The 24,192-nt window shown below is 36.8% G+C and overlaps 1 protein-coding gene across 2 annotated transcripts in view; it reads left to right on the top strand.

The window, feature by feature from the left end:
• Positions 1–24,192, top strand: part of Nbeal1 (neurobeachin like 1) — a 154,772-nt gene that overhangs the window by 56,073 nt on the left and 74,507 nt on the right. Inside the window, exons 11-21 of one of the 2 annotated variants that reach the window (XM_040753509.1) lie at positions 3,546–3,632; positions 5,757–5,840; positions 8,183–8,281; positions 8,368–8,948; positions 9,831–9,963; positions 10,545–10,664; positions 12,005–12,308; positions 14,575–14,660; positions 16,766–16,855; positions 18,695–18,863; positions 19,475–19,608. In XM_040753509.1, coding sequence (XP_040609443.1) covers positions 3,546–3,632; positions 5,757–5,840; positions 8,183–8,281; positions 8,368–8,948; positions 9,831–9,963; positions 10,545–10,664; positions 12,005–12,308; positions 14,575–14,660; positions 16,766–16,855; positions 18,695–18,863; positions 19,475–19,608 — 1,887 coding nt within the window. The remainder of the gene's footprint in view (positions 1–3,545; positions 3,633–5,756; positions 5,841–8,182; positions 8,282–8,367; positions 8,949–9,830; positions 9,964–10,544; positions 10,665–12,004; positions 12,309–14,574; positions 14,661–16,765; positions 16,856–18,694; positions 18,864–19,474; positions 19,609–24,192) is intronic. The other variant, XM_040753510.1, reaches the window with a different exon arrangement.

Here is a 24,192-nt window from a genome sequence, read left to right as displayed (position 1 = left end):
AACATTTTTTTCTCATAGCTAAGCAGGATGATGACCTAGCAGTTATGCCTTTTTTTTTTTGTTGTTGTTTGTTTTTTTTTTTGTTTTTTGTTTTTACGAGACAGGGTTATTTTGGAGGCTGTCGGTCTAGCCCGGCCTCAAACTCACAGAGATCCGCCTGCCTCTGCCTCCCGAGTGCTGGGATTAAAGGCGTGCGCCACCACCGCCCAGCTTTAGCAGTTATGTCTTACAGAATATGTTCTGATAAATATATCTTTAGGATAAACGTCAACAAATGTACTTACTTAAACTAATACAACTTACCAAGTGGTAGAATCTTGCAGGACCATTGTCAAATAGTGATCTCTCATTTACCAAAATGTCACCACTTAGCATACAGCTGTATTTGTTCTACTACAGCCAAGTTTCATAGTTAAAGCTCTTGTGTTTGTTTTTGAGGCAGCTCTCACTTTATCACCTGGGCTTATCTCAAACTCACTATGGGACCAGACTGTCCTTGAACTTCACAGCAATCCTCCTGCCTCAACTCCTCATGTGCTAGTTTTAAAAAAGGTAAATATTTCACGCTACTTACTACATTTTTCTTTGAAACTGAATATACCAAAGAAGAAACATTTTTCAGGAGGGGAAAGACAGGCCTTTTTGCCACTATCGTTTCAGTAGTTTTCTTCATTTGTAAGGTATTTTTTGTTGTTGTTTTGGAATCATCACAAATCATGTAACATTCCATCCATTGTCTTTCAAAAATTGATATGTATATTTATACGAATTGATGGGATTCATGCAGTATTTATGTTCACGTATGCTATGTTTTGATCATGTTCATCCGTTCTTCTGCTCTTGCCGCCAACATCTCCACATTCTTCCTAATTCTTTTTTTTTTTTTTTTTTTTGGTTTTACAAGACAGGGTTTCTCTGTATTGTTTTGGAGGTTGTCGGTCCAGCCTGGCCTCGAACTCACAGAGATCCGCCTGCCTCTGCCTCCCGAGTGCTGGGATTAAAGGCGTGCACCACCACCGCCCGGCTCTTCCTAATTCTTGACCGCCCCTCTTCTACTTGAATCAATTGGGGTGTGTGTGTGTCAAGTAGCAAAAATAATTTATGAATGGATGGAAAACCTTAAACTGACTCCTGGTATTTTTCTTTGAAAACTTAGTATTGTGTGCGTGTGTGCACACATTTGTTTGTGTATCTGCATGATGTAAATGTGTGTGCATATGGCAAAATGTGCATCTGAAGATCAGAGGACATCTGGGGCTGGAACTTAGGTTGTTGGGCTTGTGCAATAAGTGCTTTTACACAGAGCCACTTGTTGGTGTATGCTGTTGGTAGCTTCTCTGGCATCTTTGTGTATGATAATCACCAAATTAAATATGTGTTCATTTCCCAAGAATTTGTGCTTAGCAACTAAGTTTCGTTATAATGTAAAGTTCTTGTATATGTTTAAAATATATATTGCATGGCATCATATATTAAACTTTTGTGATTAGATGTGATGAATGTTGAATATTTTATTAATCCTTTGAGTTTTGTACAGTGCATTTTGATGATCCAATGATATTTTATTTACAAGATAAACCACAATCTACCGTTAGTAATAGTAAGGATTTAAAACCATCATTTTGTCTTTAAAAAGACTGAAATCTTATGCTTTCTGACTGTGTCTTAATGTTTTAGAGTTATATTTTCAATTCTAAGAGCAAGAACTTTAAAAATATTCTTTGTGTTAACTGGTCTGTTAGTGTCTGTTTTGTGGTTCCAGGGATCAGACTTGGGACCTTTGCCTGTTAGGGTTGTGCTTTGCTAGAAAGTTATATCCCTGGCCCTGGAGACTATTTAATTTTACTTTTGTCTGAGCATCCCAATTTCTTTGCACATCAGTAATAAAGAAATTAATTTCAGCTGGGTGTTGGTGGTGCACACTTTTAATCCCAGCACCCGGGAGGCAGAAGGCAGGCAGATCTCTGTGAGTTCGAGGCCAGCCTGGTCTACTGAGCGAGTTCCAGGACAGACTCCAAAACAATACAGAGAAACCAAAAATTAAAGAAATTAATTTCATTTGTAATTTTTCCTTCTAATATTGGCTTTCATTTTTGAAGTCCTTATTATGTGCTAGACATTATGCAAATAAACTATAGATTATATATAATTTAACCTGCTTGATTATTTGATGGGATAGTCTCATTTTGGGTATATAAGCTTGGAGACAAAGAACTGGGGTTATAATTCACTTGTAGAGCGCCTTCCTAAGTGTGCATGAGGCCCTAAGTTTGAGCTTCAATCACTCTCTCTGTCTCTCTGTCTCTCTCCCTCTCTCTCCCCCTCCCTCTCCCCCTCCCTCCGTCCCTCCGTCCCTCCGTCCCTCCGTCCCTCCCTCCCTCCCTCCCTCCCTCCCTCCCTCCCTCCCTCCCTCCCTCCCTCCCTCCCTCCCTCTCTCTCTCTCTCTCTCTCTCTCTCTCTCTCTCTCTCTCTCTCTTTCTGTGATATTAAGAATCATTGAAAGATTTTGCCAGGTTAGATAACACAAGCTCAAGCTAAGTAATCAAGAAGTTGAACAAAATCAAGATGTAAATCAAGGTCTCTGATTCCAAAGCCTGTTCTTGCATTAAGCATTACCATGTATTCTTGCATCCCATAATACACTACACTGCTGCCCAATTTATTTTATATTGCATCATTTACACATGTAATTCAACCTTTTCCATTTCTGTGGATACAGCTCATTAGGTAAAGGTCCCTCAGATGACCAGTGTTTGACCCAGTGACCAGAGTTTGATCTGTGGAACCCACTCAAAGGTGTAAGGAGAGAACTATTACATAGAGTTGTCCTTTGATCTCTGCATGTGCACTGTGGTGGCATATGCCTCCTCCCCTTTTATGCATACATATATAAGCATCCACAATAATAATAATAATAGGTTTTTAAAACACTTAAAGCATAATCCCCATATCTGCCAGAGAGATTTCCCTAGTTTCCCTTTCCAGACTACACAGTAAAATATGCAGTAGGTTCTGCTTTAGTGGATTTTTTTTTAAACAAAATGTGAGATCAGATAAACTTGGGCAGCCAGTGCTACACACTGACTTCCCTTGTCGAGCTACCCACTAGTCTCTTTGGGACTCGGAGAAGTATTTTTGGAAAGAACTCCTTTTAATGTTAGCGCAATAGGATTTTGCAACCGTATTCAGCTAAGCACTTTATTTACTGTAGTATCTTTTGTCTATCGCAGTAGCAGCTTCCTTTTCTGAGTGTCATTCTTAGCTTATTCTTTAAGAATTTGGGAATATTGTTAGTTATTGCTATTTATTTTAATAATTCTTGAGTTCTAAGGGAGAGTTGTATCTACAATAGTTATGTACTATGTAAACTACTATTAAATTGTTATTTAGAAAGCAAATCATATCTATTTCTGGAAGTGATGTACTTCACATGTGGATTTTTGGATTAGTTTTCAAGAGACATGGAAATCCAGCTGGACCTCATTCTGCTTTTAGGTAACAATTTAATGTTCTTTCTCCATTATTCTTGTCTCTGTTTTTAACAGCTATTTTTAAATGCTCACAGTATGGTGGCAGACAAGAACGAGAAAGACCTTGCCAACCAATTACTGACAGAGATAAGTGAGGACCAGGTATCTCCAATGCCCGCATCTTGTTTCAGCTGAAGTCCAGAATCAATGGGTTAACTGTTCCTGTGCTTTTCTTCTTATTTCTCCAAAACCACAAACCTCTAATTCTAGTAATTTATTTTTGAGGATTATTTAAGTTAAATATCAGTTACCATTACAATTCTATCTGTGTTAATGTGTGCTTCTTTTTTTCAAATTGGAAGATAAAAAGTACAGGAATGGAACCCAGTATCACTGTTGACCACCTGGTGATGACTTGTGTTTAAGGGGCTGCTTTTTCTAAACACTGGTGGTGTAATGGGACGTGAGGGCTTTGTTTGTGAATATGCATAGTCTTTATAAATATCTTGATTCTTCACTTCTTATTGATATGATGATTATAATTCAATGGACAACCTGAATCTTGGAGGAAGGGAAGAAGATGATTAGCCCTTTGAATATTAATCTAGCGAATAATTTGATTTTTTTCCTGTTCTCAAAAATTCAACCCTTTATTTAAATATCACAACAGATATATTTGTTTTTTCTCAGAATATATTTGGTAAATTAGTTCGAGAAAAAAAACAAAAACATACCTGTAAAATTGTTTTTTTCCCTCAACATAGTTTGTTAGAGAATTTACATATATTTTGTTAAAGTTATTTTAATGATTAGGTTTACTGAGTTGTAGAAAAAGAGACTACACTTTGTAATCTGTTAATTTGTATTTTGCGGTATAAAATAGAGATTCATAGAGCTCTTTATTGCTTTAGATGTCTCCTATTTAGATTCTCTGATGGACTACTTATATGTATTATAATTTCCTACAAAAGGTTATGGAAATTCAAAAGGTAGCTGTAATGAGGTGTTTTTAGTTTATTCTTGAACAAAGTCCAGCACAGAATTTATTTGTATTAACCTGTATATACAGAATTTTAATCTATCTTCAAGTGTTTACTATATATGTTTTTCCTATGTAATAATACTTGATAACAATACTAATGAAAGTCAGGACTCTAGATTAAATACTACACACAAAAAGTAATAGAACTTTAGTAAATACAGAGATCTAAAGTGTTTCTTCTGTGCGCAGATCAGTTCTATTGTGAGTTAGAAAAGAGAATGCTATTGTGGAGTGGCTAGCTTCAGGTCATAATAATGTGTGTTTTCTTTTGTTTTTAAATTGTATTCAATTTTAAGTGTGTGTGTGTGTGTGTGTGTGTGTGTGTGTGTGTGTAAGACTGCAGTACCGTCAGAGGCCAGGAGAGGACATCAAACCCCAAGGACTGGTGTTACAGACTGTTGTGAGTTGCCATGTGGGTGCAGGAATTGAACTCAGGTCCTCTGCAAGGGCAGCCAATGCTCTTAACTGTTGAACCATTTTTATAGCCTGAGATTTCTAGTCTAAAGTCTATGCTATGAAGGTTGGTTAAGTCTTACATAGCAGTCATGTTGAATATTTATTTATTTCAGTATTATTGATGGTAGTTATTGGTTTATTTTCTAGGAGAGTCTACTGATATTTAATGTATCTCATTTATGATTAAGCTTAAATAAAAATCAGAGTTTTTAATTCTTTCATAAAACTTTTGACATTAAAGATTGCCGTCTCCAAAACAAGCCAGTACTTATAGATACATATTTCATTTTCATTATTTGCCCCAAATTTTTTATAGAGATAGATGTGCCTGTTTAAAGATGATATGTACACACCATTTCCATCACAGAATTTGGAAGCTAAGGAAACAAAATTATTTAAGTTACACATCACTACTCATGCTAATGGTATTTAAGCATAGTAAGTTCAAGTATATTTTTGAAGGGAAATTAAAGCATAATTTCTAGTGGCGGACCTCCCTCCCCTCCTCTTGAGATTGTCCATTATTTTTAAAAGCATGTGTAAAGTTTGTTTTTCCCTTACCCTCAGAACATTTAATGTAATTAGTGAATGTGCTTCATTCTTCTTGACATACAGCTTGCCTTCAGTTAATGAAGTAAATTTTTCTTGCAGATTATAGTGTTTCAGCAATACATCTGATAGGAAGAGGAATGTAATGCATGTTATTTCTTCAGGTTTGCAGAACAAAGGTTTCCACATGAACAGAATTCTCAGTCCATTTGTTAATTTCTTACTATTTCCTTTGGTAGGTGTTTCAGGGACGGTTGGATTATTTGGCTGTTTCGACTATTCAAGCTTTGACAGCAGTGATGAGGAATTCTCCAGCTGCTAAGGTGAGAAATGAGTCTTTTTTTTTTTTTTTTTTTTTTTTTGGTTTTACGAGACAGGGTTTCTCTGTATTGTTTTGGAGGCTGTCAGTCCAGCCCGGCCTCGAACTCACAGAGATCTGCCTGCCTCTGTCTCCCGAGTGCTGGGATTAAAGGCGTGCACCACCACCGCCCGGCGAGAAATGAGTCTTTAAACTATGTTCATTTTATCAACTTTTTCTCTATAAATTCCAAAGTGATGTGAGGAAGTGTATTAAATGCATGGCAAAATACCTTTAATGAAGTAGTTTACAAAAGTAGCTCACCTTCTATAATTTGCTGATAATTTTATAGACAAACTGTTTATGGATACTTCAGGATTTTAAAGATATTTGTGACTTCACATGGTGGTAGATATCTTTAATCTCAGCACTCAGATGGCTCTCTGAGTTTGTGGCTAGCCTGTTCTACTTAGCCAGTTTCAGGCTAACTAGGGCTATATAGTGAGACTCTACTAAAAGAATTACACTGATGACAGAACTGCACACTAATAACTTTTCACAGTCTTGTTCAAAAGAGGCCTAGAGGGGTCATACTGCTGTTATTGTGAGTGAATTATGGCTATTGGTCTTAAATAATTAAGTTTCCTGACATAGCTTTTTATGAATAAAATAACCAGTTTTGCTATCTAGTCAGTTTATAACTATCCACAATAAGAGTATTTTTCACATGTTATTAACTTGTCTGTATGGGACTTTTTTTCCCCATGCATGTGGCTCTAGGGTTCTGTTTTGTTTTTTTGTGATCATTAACCTTGGGGTTTTGTTTGTTCTCTCTCTCTCTCTCACTTTTGTTTTTTTTTTTTTTTGGTTTTACGAGACAGGGTTTCTCTGTTTTGTTTTGGAGGCTGTCAGTCCAGCCCGGCCTTGAACTTACAGAGATCTGCCTGCCTCTGCCTCCCGAGTGCTGGGATTAAAGGCGTGTGCCACCACCGCCCGACCTATTTTCTCTCTTTTTTAAAAGTATTTATTTTTATGTGCATTGGTGTTTTGCCTGCATGTATGTCTGTATGAAGGTGTCAGATCCTCTGGAACTGGAGTTACTGATGGCTATGAGCTGCCATGTGGGTTCTGGGAATTGAACCTGGGTCCTCTGGAATTGTAACTAGTACTCTTAACTGCTGAACCATCCTTCCAGCTCCATATGTCAGTGCTTATCCACTGTCTTCACTGTGGTTTTGTCTGATTATGCTTGTATGCTGATAAGTAACTCATTGAGAGGTTCTAAGTATTGTGAGATATCTGTGTAACATGGCAGGCACATGGTAAAATACATAGTACATATTAGTGACATGATCACCACCCTAACTTCTGATCTGCTATCAGGAATGTTCCTTGAAATATTATAATTTGGCTGGGCAGTGGTGGCACACGCCTTTAATTGCAGTACTTGGGAAGCAGACGCAGTCTGATTTCTGTGAGTTTGAGGCCAGCCTGATCTACAGAGTGAGTTCTACAATGGGTTCCAAAACCACACAGAGAAACCCTGTCTCAAAAACAAAAAAACAAACAAAAAAAAAGAAAAAGTGTACTATATGGTTAAGTTTATTTAAAGCTTTATAGTCTGACTTCTGATTTTACTTGACATTTAGTAATAGGGATTTATTGTTGTTTGTAAGGGAAATCACTTCAAGCACTCAGAAATTAACTTATTAGTAAAACAGGTTGCTAGTATTGTTTCTGAAATTCAAAACTTCAAGGCTGTTCAAGTCAGTTTCTTTTTGTTTGTTTTGTTTTTCAGGCAGGGTTTCTCTGTGGCTTTGGAGGCTGTCCTGGATCTAGCTATTTTTTCCTTTCTTTCCCTCCTTCCTTCCTTTTTTTTTTTTTGGAAACAGAGCTTCAAGCCAGCCAAAGTTATATAGTGAAACCCCTGTCTTGGGGGGTGGGGGAGTCAGAGAGATCAAGAAGGTTAGGGTAAAGGAAGTATCCTATAACTTAATATGCAGAACATAGTTCTTTCTATATGACAGTTGTTTTAATTTCATCTATTTTGCATTTTGCTGGACTTTATGCCTTTATTATAGAATCTGTTTTCAGATGAACCCAGCCAGGTTAAGGGCACATGCTTGTTATCCCACTTCTGAGATAGGCGAGACAGATAGAAGGATTTCAGTTTTAAAGACAGCCTAGGCAATATAGAAAGACTGGGGCAGGGAATGGATATAGATGCATGTAGATAATGTAAGACAGCAAAACTGATTTCATAATTTTTCTGTAATTATTAAATAATTTGAATAAGTTTTTGATATTTAATATTCCAACAAATTTAGTCACTGAAAATGTGCTTTGATATATTGTTTTCCCCTCTAGGAAGTATTTAAAGAAAGAATTGGCTATATGCACATGTTTGAGGTATTAAAGTCTTTGGGTCAGCCATCATTAGAACTGCTTAAAGAACTTATGAATATGGTAAGTTGAAACCCTTATGATGGGAAGTTTCATTATTTCCACTTTAAGAATAGTAACTAACCTTTTGCTTTTGTGTCACTTTTTAGGCTGTAGAGGGTGATCATACTTCAGTTGGTATTTTGGGCATTAGTAATGTCCATCCTCTCTTGGTTCTTATCCAATGGCTTCCGGAACTAGAATCCCATGACCTACAAATCTTCATCTCTGACTGGCTGAAAAAAATTTGTTGCATTAATAAACAGAGCCGAACAACATGCGTGAATGCAAACATGGGAATAAGAATCATTGAAACCCTTGAATCCCATTCTTCCTTACATCGAATTTGTGCTGAGAACCTGATTGCTATTCATGGTTCCTTGGGAAGTCAGTCTGTGAGCTCAGAAGAAGTCCTTCGACTACTACGATTGCTGAGAGTAGATGAATCTGAGTTTATTCACCCGTATACCATTCCTGTGACTCGTGCAATCCTGACAATGGCACGGAAACTCAGTTTTGAGAGTGCACTGCAGTATTTTAATTTGTCACATAGTATGGCAGGAATTTCTGTGCCTGCCATTCAGAAATGGCCTGGGTCTGCATTTTCCTTCACTGCTTGGTTTTGCTTAGATCAGGATCAGTTAACCCTTGGCACCACTAGCAAAGGAGGAAAAAGAAAACAATTATATAGGTAATGGTACAAATTGTGGGATATAAATGAAGATTTTCACATTGTATATGCTGTGATTCTTAAGTAGGATAAAATACTAAGCATCTGGTTTTTAAATTTTATAACAGCTTATGAAATTTCTTCATCTTGTGGCTAAATATAGTTTAGAGGTGTTTTATTGCTTTCAAAGTAATTATTCTGTATTTCATATATTTTCCTGGCTAAATACTGAAGGCCTTTAGGTAACAAAAATGAAAGTAGTATAAAAGTAGTGAAGAAAGAAACAGTAAATTCTTCCATTGAAGGAGCTTTGTTTTTTACGTAAAACAGTCATGTCCTGGTAGCTAATAATTTTTAATATGCCTTATGATTTTTAAAAATTGTATGCATGCTTTCTAGATATTTGGAAGAATTTAAAAGGTTTGAAATTTTATAGTTTTTTCCTAGCTCAGAGGTTCTTAACCTGTTGTTGCTATCCCTTTGGGGGTGTGAAGGACCCTTTCACAGGGGTCGCCTAGAACTATAAAAAAACACAGATAACTATATTTGGTTCATAACAGTAGCAAAATTACAGTTATGAAGTAGCAGTGAAAATAATTTTATGGTGGGATCACCACAACCTGAGGAGAACTGTACTAAAAGGTCACAGCATTAGGAAGATTGAGAACCACTGCTTTTAGCTTGGTAATACAATCCTACTTCTAATGTTACTTTTTATAATTTATTAACTTTTATGCCTAAAATGGATTTAAAAAATAACTAAGACAAAGTTGGGACTAATGTGTGACAATAGAATTAAGATCTCTGTATTGATAAGATATTTGTGATGGCATTATAGTTGATGATGATGAAGAGACAGGTCAACTTGATTTCAGAGGTTCTGATAACGTATATTTTTGTTAGCTTTTTTACAGGAAGTGGAATGGGTTTTGAAGCTTTTATTACCCACTCAGGTATGTTGGTTGTGGCAGTGTGCACAAAAAGAGAATATGCAACAGTTATGCTTCCTGACCACAGTTTCTGTGATTCTCTCTGGGTAAGACTTTAGGATGCCACATCAAACTCTTGGTTCTATCTTCCCTTTAGGAAGTATAATAGTTTGATGCATTTCTATGAGGAGTTCTTGACTACTTTTCCAGTATTTTTTCCAAGTTCTGTTGTAGTAAAGTTCTGTCTACAAAGATGTTAGTTTATTTACCATTGCTATTAAAGAAGCAGTAATAATTTATTTTTGCTAAAACTTATGAGTTCTTGAAGATTTCCTAGACTGATTTTAAATTTTAATTCAAAATAAAAATGTGAGGTTGTAAAGCTAATGTATTTCTGTTGCTTATCTCAAAAACATAAAATGTTTCTCATTGAAAAAATAATTTTAAGAACATTTAGAACATTAGAAAATACAGAAGAAACTTAGGATTTTTGTGAGTATTCTGGTAAAGGCTTAATTGTTTTGTACATAAGAAACTGTTACTTGTTTTGATAACATCACTGAATCAGTATTTTAGCTGTCCTTAATATTTTCTTCACACAAATTATGAAGTAATACTCTGTAAGCATATGTCATTGCAATGAAATGATATAATTTTAGTCATTTCAATGTATGCTTTACTTTATCAGCACAATATCACCATCGTTCACATGCCTGGAAAAAGGCCCTTTGGTCAGAGTCTTGTCTATATCTATGACAATGGACAACAGAAGGTGTCTGCCCCTCTCAGATTTCCTGCCATGAATGAGGTGAGTATATGTAACTTCTTCTTTATAGGCCTAATTGGTTGCAAAATCCTGAAAATATTTAGGAAATACATTGTAAATTTTTTTCCTAAAATTTTTGAGCTGTGTTCTATATGTTAAGGGATAGTAAAAATATTTTCATTTTTGTTACATAATGTCAGACATTATGTGAAAAAATCAATTTAAGAAAGAAATATAATGAAAAGCTTAGAAAAGTAGATTTAGCAAAGCTAAAGAAATGAATAGAATAGGCCAAAGTATGATTAAAAAATGCTCTCCAAGTGATAAAATACATAGAAAATTCTATGATAGGTTTTCCTATCTATTAAATTTGAACTAGTGATGAAGTAGCTTCAAATTTTATTCTCCACACAGGTTAAAAAAAGCTTTTTTTTTTTTTTTTTTTTTTTTTGTTTTTCGAGACAGGGTTTCTCTGTATTGTTTTGGAGCCTGTCCTGGAACTCGATTGGTAGACCAGGCTGGTCTGGAACTCACAGAGATCCGCCTGCCTCTGCCTCCCTCGTGCTGGGATTAAAGGTGTATGCCACCAACACCTGGCTAAAAAAAAGTTTTTTGAGACTAGCTAAATTAAGAAAGTCTTCTGCGACTAATAGGATATAGTATTTGTCAGTATGATTTACCTAATAAATTTCTTGCTTTTTATCATGACTATTGAAAGTAGCTTTGTAAATAACATTATACTGTTACAAAATACTGGTGATAAAGTAATTATGTCTAATTTAGATAATAGTAAAGCTCTTTTAACTTTTTAAAAATAATACTCACCCATCAAACAAAAAGACTTTTTGATTCATAAAAGTAATGTCTACCAAAACAATACAGAGAAACCCTGTCTTGAAAAAACAAAAAACAAAAAAAAGTAATGTCTATAGTCTCTTGGCCAAAGGTAACTTTGATATTGATGCCTTAGGCATATACTTTCCTATATATGTCAAGATTCATTTGAAAATTTGGCTTCCAATTCTATTTTTTATTGTGTTTGTTTGCTTAGTTTTACATATATTGTTTCATCTTACTGTTACTTAATTTTAAATTCTTTCATTTAGTTTTGCGTTGGTGGATATCAAACCTAAGCTTCATACATTCTAGACAAGTATTTTACCATGAAGCTACATGTTCATATCCATAGCATTTGATTGTTTAGTTTTGTGTTTTTTTGAGATAGGGTCTATCTATGTTTTGTCTTGGCCTTCACCAATTCTAGAACTTAAGTGTGCCACTTAACCAGCCTTACAGTGTTTAACTTTAAATGTGATGAGAGAGATTTGTTTAAATTTGTGTAATTTTAAATAATTTTTGTCATTTTTTTGTTTGACTTTTAGCCATTTACTTCCTGTTGTATTGGTTCAGCTGGGCAAAGAACCACTACTCCTCCACCATCCCAAATCCCAGATCCACCATTTTCTACTCCCATTACCCCTCACCGGACATCATTTGGTGGAATATTGTCATCAGCCTCCTGGGGAGGAACAATTGAAAAATCAAAATTAGTTACCAAATTAATTTCAGCTGGAACCCAAGATAGTGAATGGGGTTGTCCCACATCCCTGGAGGGCCAGCTGGGATCTGTTATTGTATTCCATGAAGCACTGCAGCCTCCTCAGGTCAAGGCTTTATATTTAGCAGGTGAGCATGTACATTCACAGAATTTACCATTGTCTTTCCCACCTTTGCTGAATGTATCCTAAAGAGTTATTTGATTTAAATAATCTATTCATTCATTCATTCATACATACATACATACATACATACATACATATTTTGGGAATCTAACATATACTAACTACATTACACACCTGTGGATGTTTTAATTGGAACTGAAAATAAAAGCCTGTTGTGTACTGTACTTTTTTGTAGGCATAATAAAAACTAGCATTTAGAAAATATTTAGTATTTATTTATGTATGTGCATGTGTGTGTGCCCCTTTGTCAGTTCATATGCACCATGTGTGTGCCCTGACAGGCCAGAGGGAATCAGAGTCCCTAGAACTGGCGTTACATGCAGTTTGGAGCTGCTTGAAAAGGGTGCTGGGAAACTAACCCAGGTCCTCTGCCCGAGTAGTAAGCACTCATAACCATTAAGTCATCTCTATCTCCATTGTGGGTAATTATTTTGTAATTATTGAAGCTACTGTCTGTATTATTCTCCTGGAGTTGCCATTATAAGTTACTACAGACTGTATCTTTAATCACCAAAATTTATTTTCTCATATTTCTGGGGGTAAAAGTCCAAGATTAAAGTAATATGAGGCTTTCTAGTAAGGCTTTTCTTTCTTACTATAATCTCAACTTGATCGTTCCTCAAACATGTACATGAACAAAGATAAAAGACCCTATCTCTGTAGTGGCTCTTCCTTTTCTTATGAGGGACTCTGTCAGATTGGGACCCTATTCTCATGACATCATTTAATTTCAGTGTTCTGTTTAAAGGTTCTAAATTGCAATACAGTCATATTGGAAATTATGTTTTTAGAGTGGATTTTAGGGTCATTCAGTTCCGTCCATAACATTTTCAGTACTTTTGACAGATGTTAATAAATTGATGAAATCAAATATAAGCCTATCTACATTAGAAATTTTAATTTTAAAATCTTGAGTCTTATTCCAGAAATCGTCACTTTTATAATTTATGTTTTAATTTACCTGAAGAATTTCTGAGGGCAGTACAGTTAGGTATTCTTGAATAATAATGTAAATGTTTTTTTTGGCTATGATTTTGAATATAATATATTAATTACCATTTAATTCTAACATTTAAGTTTTATAGTTCTATCAGAATATTCTTAATTTAAATGTTTTAAGAGTCATGGACATAATTTGCAAAGTAGCTTGTTTTTCATTAAAATACCCTGTTCAGATGGCATGGGTATTTTGAGATGAGTAGGATCCCAGTGTTAATGTGTGGAGACAGGTAGATCCCAGGAGCTTATTGGCCAGCCTGACTAACTAAAATGGTAAGCTTCAGGTTGAATAAAAGATGTGCCTAATAAAAATAAGGTGGATCCAGCCGGGTGTTGGTGGCGCACGCCTTTAATCCCAGCACTCGGGAGGCAGAGGCAGGCGGATCTCTGTGAGTTCGAGACCAGCCTGGTCTACAAAGTGAGTTCCAGGACAGCCTCCAAAGCCACAGAGAAACCCTGTCTCGTAAAAACCAAAAAAAAAAAAAAAAAAAAAAAAAAGGTGGATCCAGTTGTGGCACACACTGGGATATGCTGAATGGACAGAGGCTAAGGAGGAGAAAGACAGAGGAAGACAACCAAAATCTTCCTTTGCCCTTATGAGCACATGGACCTATACATATGTGCACATACCACATATGCATATGTACACATGAATGTTTTTCTTCCATTATGTTTCTTGTGGGATCTTGTTTGAGCTTACATTTCAGTTGCAAATGAAATTGATCACTGTTATCTATTTATATTACTTACACTGTTACCTGCTTTCCATTTCTCTGCTTTCTGTTCACATTAAACTTTTTAAATTTTTTAAGACAGGGTCTTATTATATAGCCCTGGCTGATCTTGAACTCACAGAGATCTGTTTGCTTCTGCCTTCTGAGTACAGGATTAAGTTTTTCTATTTTCTTATTCTTTTGAGTTTATTTACATTAAATAAATCAATACAGTTCTTGTATTTTATAGTGTTTTCATAACACTACATACAGTGTTCCTTAGACAGCAGAGATTGATCACCTCCCCAAATTTTTTAGGTTTTGGAAAAATTTATAGGTGTCATAAAACTAAAGTACATGTTACATGGTGTGTTTTAGCTATGTTATTTGAGTAGCTTGAAGCATCTTGATTTTAAATTTTGTCCTGGTAACAGAATCAAGGAGCCCATGTATATTCATTCAGTGATGTATCTGTGTGTATATGTAACTAATTTGCAGGTCCAAATTGCTTAAGCCCTTGGAAATGTCAAGACTGTGATATGGCCGACCTGCCAAGTAGCATCCTCCTTTGGTATACAGCAAAGGTCAGAGTAAATGCATGGATTGTCTTAGTTATAACTTCTGTGAGCTTGAATTCAATGTTTTAGTCCTTTTGTCATTTCACTGGATAATTAAGGACTGGCTTCAATCCTAATTTTGTTAAAAATTAGGGATTTATTATTATTTTTTTTTTTTTGAGACAGGGTTTCTCTGTGTTGTTTTGGAGGCTGCCTGGAACTCGCTCTGTAGACCAGGCTGGCCTCGAACTCACAGAGATCCGCCTGCCTCTGCCTCCCAAGTGCTGGGATTAAAGGTGTGGGCCACCACCACCCGGCTAAATTTACCATATTTTCTTTATCCATTCTTTTGTTGAAGTGCATCTAGGTTGCTTCCAGGTTCTGGCTATTACAAATAATGCTGCTGTGAACTTACAGATTTTATGTTCTGTCAGCTTAGTATTTTGATAAATTTCAAACCTTAGAAGTTTTTAGAAAAAAAAAGTAAGGATGGTGGTGGTTTACTCCTTTAATCTCAGCGCTCGGGATACAGAGGCAGGCAGATCTCCATAGAGTTCAAGGCCAGCCTGGTCTACAGAGCAAGTTCCAGGACAACCCCCAAAGCAATAGAGAGAAACCCTGTCTTGAAAAACCAAAATAAAAAAAAGTAGTATAGTGATCCTATATATTCCTTACCCAAATTAGACAATTGTTAATATTTTGTTGTATTTGATGGCTTTTTCTCTAGTCATTTGTAAAAGCAGGTTGGTATCACTATAAAACTTTATCCCTGAATATTTTTACATAGTTACTTGCATAATTGAATGTATAATCTGTATTCAGTTTTTCCTAAAAATACTTAGCAAAAATTAGTTTTGATCCAGTCAAGATTCATGTGCTTTTCCAAACAATATGTTTGTTTACCAAATCATAATTCTTGGCAACTACTAGTCTTTACTTTCCTCTTCAGTCTCCAGTATGTAGCACAGATGGAGAGGAAATCATTGCATTTAATCCAAATAGTATACTGAGTGGCATATTCTTTTGTTTGTTTTTTGCTAGAGATGGCATATTCTTGACATGTAAAGGGCATCTGGTTTTTAGTGTTTCACCTTTTTACAAAGTAATTTTGAATTTGGTGTTACTAAGATTGTGTGACCTTTTAATTGAGTTCTTCAAGCTTTTGCATCCTTCATGTTCTTTTTGGAGATTGATGATAAGCTTTAAAAATCATGCTGTGAGAGCCAGATTCTACTTGGCTTAATCTCTTTCATCAGCTTTTTGAGTACTCTTTAAAACTAACTTAAGTATGAACAAATGCTAATTTGTTAAATGGTACATTGAAGACTTCACTAGCAGCTGTTTGTCATTCTTGTCCTTATTTGTAGCAGGTGTTTAGTCATCTTTTCCTTTAAAATTCTTTGTGCCAAGAACTGAATGCAGTGACCTGCTTTTGATAAATGAGTGCTTTAGAATTTACTCCCTGGTTTTTTTTTAATGAGACATTAATGACTTGAGATGGCCCATAGGTACAGTAATTGACACCTAAACATAAGGACCAAGTTTGGACCCCCAAGCACCCCATAATAAAAGCTGGACCTTATGATATGTGTCACTAACCCCAGTGGTGGAGAGTCATTAACAAGTAGAGAGATTGCTTGCCAATAGTTTAGCTAATTGGTGAGCCCTAGATTCAGTGAGGGACCCTGTCTTGAAGAAAATAGAGAGTTATTAAAGACATCCAAGCCAGGCGGTGATGGCACAGGCCTTTAATCCCAGCACTCGGGAGGCAGAGGCAGGCAGATCTCTGTGAGTTCGAGGCCGGGCTGGACCGATAGCATCCAAAACAATACAGAGAAACCCTGTCTCATAAAAACCAAAAAGAAAAAAAAAAAAAGACATCCAAGACCTGATGTCTACTTCTGGCCTCTACAGACATAGAATGGATTGCATGCCCCCTCTTCCTCCCCCACACCCAAGGGAGGGGAGAAGGGAGGGAGAGAGCGAGGGTGGTAAAAGGCAAATGCTAGGCAAGTTATTATTGATTTTATCATGCACTTTTAAAGTTATGGTGAAACATTCCCTATATAATTAAAGTTACGTTTTGCTCTAATTGCACTAAAATGCTTGTTGTATTTTTCTTTTGTTCTTAGGCTTGCAAAAATTCAATTTGCCTTGACTTGTCTACTGATTGTTTGCATGGAAGATTAACAGGAAACAAAGTAGTGAATTGGGACATTAAGGTAAATTGATAATATAAAATAGGCAGCATATTATAATTTAAATTTACTTTAAGTTTAATTAAGCATAGCACATTCTGGTGTTATTTTATTTATGATTTATTAAAGCTTGCCTGAGGACTCAGAAGGCAGTGCCAGCCACAAGCTATAGAGGTCAGACAGTGGTGATACACACTTTCATTCCGAGTAGCCATACTAGCCTCCCAGGCAGTGGTGGCACACATCTTTAATCCCAGGACTCAGGAGACAGGCAGTTGGATCTCTCTGAGTTCAAGACCACCCTGGCATACACAAGAGTGAAGAGTAACAGAACTCATGACTTTGATCCCAGCACCTGGGTACACATGCCTTTAATCCCAGCTCTAAGAGGTATAAAAAGCAAAGGGTCTCATGTGGAGATTGATTCTCCAACCACAGTGAGGAGAAGCAGCAGTGGGAGGCTTGGTGGAGAATTTGTGGATACAGGATCAGCCCTTTCAGCCTGAGGTAGAGATAAGAGCTTATTGGCTGACCGTTTGGCTGCTTTGCCTCTGTGATCTTCAGGTTGAAGTTTAAACCCCGGTATTAGTCTCTTCCTGTTACAGCACATAACTAGAATTGTTTTTGTTTTTTTTTCAGTGCTAGGAACTGGACCCAGGTCATTCTATATTCTGGGCAACTGCTCTGTTACATATATTGATAAGTAGCCTACTTTAACTTTTGCTTACCATGTATTATTGGCTTTATGAGACTGGTTCTGTATGCTATATATAGTAAAGATCTAAAAATCTATAATACTTTGTATTGTAGCTATACAAATCAACTAATCAAACATTTTGTTTATGTGGGAAACAGCAGGAACAGAATTATTAAGAGAAAAACAGTTAAAATTTTATGCATAAGTAAAAATCAGTCTCCCCCCCCCTCACACACACACACAAAGAAAGAAAATATTTGTTGTCTAAAAAGTTTAGTTACTACACAAAGAGCTCTTTAAAATCAGTATGTTTTTTTCCCCCAACACACACTTTTTATCTTTTTATTTAATGGATAGAATAAATTTCAGATCATTAAAAAGATGCAAAACAAATTTGTAGGTATGTAATATATGGATAAGTCTTGAAATCTCAAGTACAATATAAAGACTATGGTATTGGGAAGTTTTGCTGAATAAGTGTTCTATAGCTTCAGTTGTCACAGGTAGCCAAATGAGATGGGAGATTTGTTAATCTCCTCTTCTCCCTTTCTTTTCTGCTTCTCTTCCCTCCCCTTCTCTCCTTCTCTCCTCCTCTACTCCTTTTCTGTCTTTCCCTCCAAGGCTGGCTTTGAACTTGGAATGTTCCTGTGCTAGCCTTTCTTGTACTAGGATTATAATGATACAATAATACATCAGTGTCGGTCTGAATGTTTTAACGATTAATAATAAGAGTAATTTTATATATCCTCTGTATGTTAAAGCTTACAGCACTTCGTATTTTCGCTTACTTTACCCATTCCATCTTTTTTTTACTAAAATTAGAAAATTCAGTCTTACTTCTGGTTCCTCTCCTGTTTCTTTTTAATGCATAACTGTGTGGTGACAGTTACCTGTTTTTAGCATTGTTAAAGTTATACTATATATTGCCTGTGTTTGAACTTCCTAAGCTGTAAAAAATAAGCACAGAAAAATGGCCTAAAATGGTCTCTTTTTGAATGTAAGTAATGGTTATCTTTGAGACTGTCTTCTAAATTATCCTTTCAGCTTAGCCTACCTCATACATTACTTAAGGTTTATTAACTGTATCTTTATGTGCCCTGCAGATACTAAATTATACCATTGCTCTCTTATATTGTAATATTAAAGACTTTTAATTCTGTTTTCAGGACATCATAAATTGTATAGGTGGGTTAAATGTACTTTTTCCTTTACTGGAACAAATAAGCCACCTTATTGAAGGACAGACTTCTGAAGGAATGAGTGAAAATACAGTTAATGAATTAACAACACCTATTGAACAGGACTGTATGTCATTGGCCTCCACAAAGGCATCAGGTAATAAGATTACATTAGCCTAAATTAATCATTTAGAAAGTTGAGAATTAGCCAGGTGTTGGTGGTGCATGCCTTTAATCCCAGCACTTGGGAAACAGAGGCAGGCAGATCTCTCTGAGTTCGAGGCCAGCCTGGTCTACAGAGCGAGTTCCAGGACAACCTCTAAAACAATATAGAGAAACCCTGTCTCGAAAAACCAAAAAAGAAAAAAAAAAGAAAGTTGAGAATTAGTTGAAAAATAAAATGGCATACCACTTAATTATTTATAGTTGTTATAGTGGCTCTATTGAACTGGCATAATTCAGTAAATTTATAATACTTTGATTAAAACACTGAAAATGGCAATTTTACTTTTAACTAACTTTAGTTTATATTCTTAGTTGAAAAAAATTCTACCAAACTGTTAAATCATGGTAAAGAAAGTATTTACATATGGATGCAATTATATAGTAAGTAGTTGCTGCTTTTTCTGATTTCATTGTATAAATGAATCTTGGGAACAAGGTATTGAATTGTATTGCTCCTTTGTCACAATGTGTATTATGATATAAAATATGCGATGTAAAAGTGGTGAGAGTGATTATGACAATGCTGTTTTCCTGTTTTCATAGAGTCAAGACTAGAGAAAAATCTAGTCGCAACATTTATCTTGATTGTGAAACACTTTATTCAGAGACATCCTATCAACCAGGACAATCTTATTCAGTCCAATGGAGTTGCAACCCTTGGTGCCTTACTCCAGAAGGTAATCAAGTCTAATCTGATGCTGATTTATTAAGTGATGATCATGAATGGCTATTGTCATTTTATTCCTTCTAATAAGTGTTACTAATGATTACTGCATTACAGCTCAAGTTGTATTAATGCATATGACTTGTTTCACAGGCAGCTTTTGTAAATTTTAATAGAGTACCACAAATTACTTATATAAGGATATATGCTCTTTGGTGTAAGCATCTTAATTGCTAGGTGTAGTATTTAAGGTGTTTGAGAACTTGAAGACTCTGTTTCACATGGCTGATAAGTAGGCATTGATTGTATGCCTGTGTTCATCAGGAAGTCCTCTGACTGCTGTGAGGGAGAGGAAAGCTGGGATGTTTGCGATAAATGAAATAAAAGTCTGTCGGGAACAACTAGGGATTGTTAAATTCCAGGAGTGAATCTTGCTATGTATCCCAGGCTGGCCTCAAATTTGCAGTTTTCTGCTACATCCTTTTGAGTGCTAAGATTATAGTTGTGTACAGTCATGTCTGACCTGATACATAAAGATAAATTGCCAGTTTAATTTGGCTCTCAGATTAAGTCCCAATCTATAAGGAATAATCAAAGCAAATTGCAAGGCTACTTTGATTGGAAGCTTATTGCAAATACTAGGATTTGGCTTCTCTCCTGTAGGTTTTTTTTTTTTTTTAACTTTAGTAGCTGCTAAAAAGGCCCCATCATAAGAGGTTTTGGAAAGTCAGGGGAAACACATTAAGAGATTAATGAGGCCAAGATGCCACTTTACCAACATAGTTTTCTCATGGTGATAGTGCTGGAGGAAAGGTCCTCCAGTGGAGAAAGCTGGTCATAGTGGCGCATACATTTAATCCCAGCATTTGGGAGGCAGAAGCAGGCTGGTTTCTGTAAGATGAAGGCCATCTTGGTCTACATAGAGGGTTCTAGGATAGCCAGAGCTACATAGTAATACCATGTCTCAAAAAAATAAAAAGAAAAATCAGTTAAGCTTTGTGTGGCCATTTCAGATAATCACTGGGCAGTCTGAAAGATACAGAAACTGAGGCTGGGGGCGGTTGGTGCACAACTTAAATCCTTGTACTTGGGAGGCAGAGGCAGGTGGATCTCTGAGTTCAAGACCAGCCTTATCTACAGAGTGAGTTCCAGTACAGCCAGAGCTACACAGAGAAACCATTTCTCAAAAAAATTAAAAGAATTTCAAGGTGTCATTGTTTTTTACTGCTGGGTAGAAATCTATTGTGTAAATTTACCATATTTTCTTTTCTTTTTTTTTTTTTTTGGTTTTTACGAGACAAGGTTTCTCTGTGTTGTTTTGGAGGCTGTCGGTCCAGCCCAGCCTCGAACTCACAGAGATCCGTCTGCCGAGTGCTGGGATTAAAGGTGTGGGCCACCACCGCCCGGCTAAATTTACCATATTTTCTTTATCCATTCTTTTGTTGAAGTGCATCTAGGTTGCTTCCAGGTTCTGGCTATTACAAATAATGCTGCTGTGAACATAGTGGAACAAATGTCCTTGTGGTATGAATGTACATCCTTTAGGTATATGTCTAAAAGTGGAATTTCTGGGTCTTGAAATAGATCGATTCCCATTTTCTTGAGAAACCGCCTTACTGATTTCCAAAGTGGCTGTATAAGTTTGCATTCCCACTAGCCATGGAGGGGTGTTCCCCTTTCTCCATATCCTTTGTAGCATAAACTGTCATTGGTGTTTTTTTATATTAATTTTTATGCATACAGTGTTCTGCTTGATGTCTGCCTGCAAGCCAGATCTCACTATAGATGGTTATGAGCCACCATGTGGTTGCTGGGAATTGAACTCAGGACCTCTGGAAGAGCAGCCAAAGCTTTTAACCACTGAGTCATCTCTCCAACCTGTCATTGGAGTTTTTTTTTTTATTTTAGCCATTCTGACAGGTGTAAGATGGTATCTCAGAGTTATTTTGATTTGCATTTCCCTGATGGCTAAGGATATTGAGCAATTCCTTAAGTGCTTTTCAGCCATTTGAGATTCTGTGGAGAATCTTCTATTTAGATCTGTACCCCATTTTTTAACTGGATTATTTGGTGTTTTGGTGACTAGCTTCCTGAGTTCTTTGTATATTTTGGAGACTCAGCCCTCTGTCAGATGTGGGGTTGGTGAAGATCTTTTTCCATTCTGTGGGCTGCCTTTTTGTCTTGATGACTGTGTCCTTTACCTTACAGAAGCTTCTCAGTTTCAGGAGATCCCATTCATTAATTGTGAATCTCAGTGTCTGTGCTACTGGTGTTATGTTCAGGAAGTGGTCTCCTGTGCCAGTTCATTCAAGGGTACTTCCCACTTTGTCTTTTAAGGGGTTCAGTGTGGCTGGATTTATGTTGAGATCTTTTATCCATTTGGACTTAAGTTTTGTGCATGGGGATAGATATGGCTCTACCTGCAATCTTCTACATGTCAGCCTCCAGTAATGCCAGCACCACTTGTTAAAGATGCTTTCTTTTTTCCATTGTATAATTTTAGTTTCTTTGTCAAAAATCAGGTGTTCATAGGTGTGTGGTTTAATATCAAGGTCTTCGATTTGATTCCATTGATTTGCCTGTTTAGTTTTTGTGCCAATACCAAGCTGTTTTCATTGCTATAGCTCTGTAATACAGCTTGAAGCCAGCGATGGTGGTGCCTCTGGAAGCTTCTTTATTGTATGGGATTGTTTTGGCTATCCTGGGTTTTTTTTTGTGTGTGTGTGTTTTCATATAAAGTTGAGTAGTGTCCTTTTAAGGTCTGTGAGGAATTGTGTTGGGATTTTCACGGGGAATGTAATGAATCTGTAGATTGCTTTTGGTAAGATTTCCATCCTTACTATGATGCTCCTGTCTAAAATGGATGGAACTAGAAGAAACCATCTTGAGTGAGGTAACTCAGACACAGAAAGACAAACATGGTATATACTCATTCATAAGTGGATATTAGACCTAGAACAAAGGATAACCAGACTACAATCCACAACCCCAGAGAAGTTAGGAAACAAGGAGGACCCTGAGAGAGACATGTATGGACTTCCCAAGAAGGAAAAAGGGATAAGATCTCCTGAGTAAATTGGAAGCAAGGGGGGAGGGGGAGGGAGGTAGGGGAAGAGGGGGTGGAGAACATGAGGGATCAGGAAGGTCGAGTTGGGGGAAGAACATAGGAGAGTAAGGAAAAAAAATACCTTAATAGAGGTAGCTGTTATGGGCTTAATGAGAAACATGGCACTAGGGAAATTTCCAGGAATTCACAATGATGACCCCAACTATGAATCTTAAGTAGTAGTGGAGAGGCTACCTTAATTGTCCTTCCCCTATAATGATGGAAGCAGAAGCAGAGATCCACAACTAAGCACTGAACTGAACTCCTGGAATCTAGTTGTAGAGAGGGAGGAGTGATGAGCAAAGGGGTCAAGACCATGCTGGGGAAACTCACAGAAACATCTGACCTGAGCAAGTGGGAGCTCACAGACTTTAGTCTTACTGCTGGGAAACCTATATAAGACCAAATCAGGCCCCCTGAATGTGGTTGTCAGTTGGGGGCCTTGGGAAGTCTATGGAGCTACTGGCAGTAGAACCAGTATTTGTCCCTAGTGCACGAATGGGCTTTGGGTGCCCATTCCTCATGGAGAGATACCTTGCTCAGCCTGGATACAGTGGGGAGGGCCTTGGTCCTGTTCCAAATGATGTGATAGATTTTGATGATCCCCCCCATGGGAGGTCTCTCCTCCCTGAGGATTGAATGGGAGATTAGATGGAGATATGGCAGGTGTAATGGGAGGATGGGAGGGAGAGGGAACTGGGATTGGGATGTAAAATAAGATTGTTTTTTATTTAAATATTAATTAAAAGGAAAGAAAAGAAGCATGAATGAATCATACACATGGTCTGATATTCCTACCACTGGAAGACTACCATTTAATGTCAGAGGTATTAGGAAATTATTGAGGTTATTTCATGTGGCCAAGAGTAGAATTTTTTTTTATAGTCAACTTAAGATTTGTTTCCTGTCGGGTACTTTCACATGGTGTACAACACAGGGTCCTCACCTAGATCAGTTGGAGAGTAGCATATGGACTGTCTTAGGAAGCCAGTTGTTGATGAAGACCAGACTAAAGATCACTGACCAGATGAGAAAACAGAGTCACATAGAGAAAGTGGTACTGAAAGGATTCCTATTCCACACAATTTTGTTGTTGACACAGAATTCCAGTCTGCTAAGTTGGAAGCCTGCTTTCTGGGAAACTACTAGTTTATCATTCTTTTGAAGCCCTCTACAAGATCATTTATCATGTCATTGATAGGCTTGCTTACAAAGTTGGTGTATAAGGCCCCAGGGAAAGTCATTTTCTTGGGTTTTACTTAACTTACTTGATTTACTCAGTTTACTTATCAAAACAGAGGACCTGGGGGAAACGAACACAGTCTTGTCCACCTCACAGTGCCATGGAGGGAAAGGTGTAATGGGAAAGTATGATGCTGGTTAAGGAGCTGAGAGCCATTTAAGTTACTGCTGTAGCTTTCAGTGGAAAGAGGAACTGCAAATGTGAGAAGGATGTGTATGTGTTGACTCTGTGTGCAGTGATTGGATTTT

The sequence above is a fragment of the Mesocricetus auratus genome, unplaced genomic scaffold (assembly GCF_017639785.1).
Source record: "Mesocricetus auratus isolate SY011 unplaced genomic scaffold, BCM_Maur_2.0 Super-Scaffold_100010, whole genome shotgun sequence".
In the NCBI taxonomy this organism is placed as follows: Eukaryota; Metazoa; Chordata; class Mammalia; order Rodentia; family Cricetidae; genus Mesocricetus; species Mesocricetus auratus.
Note: the sequence above shows the minus strand (reverse complement) of the source record. Positions and strands in the feature narration are given on the sequence as shown.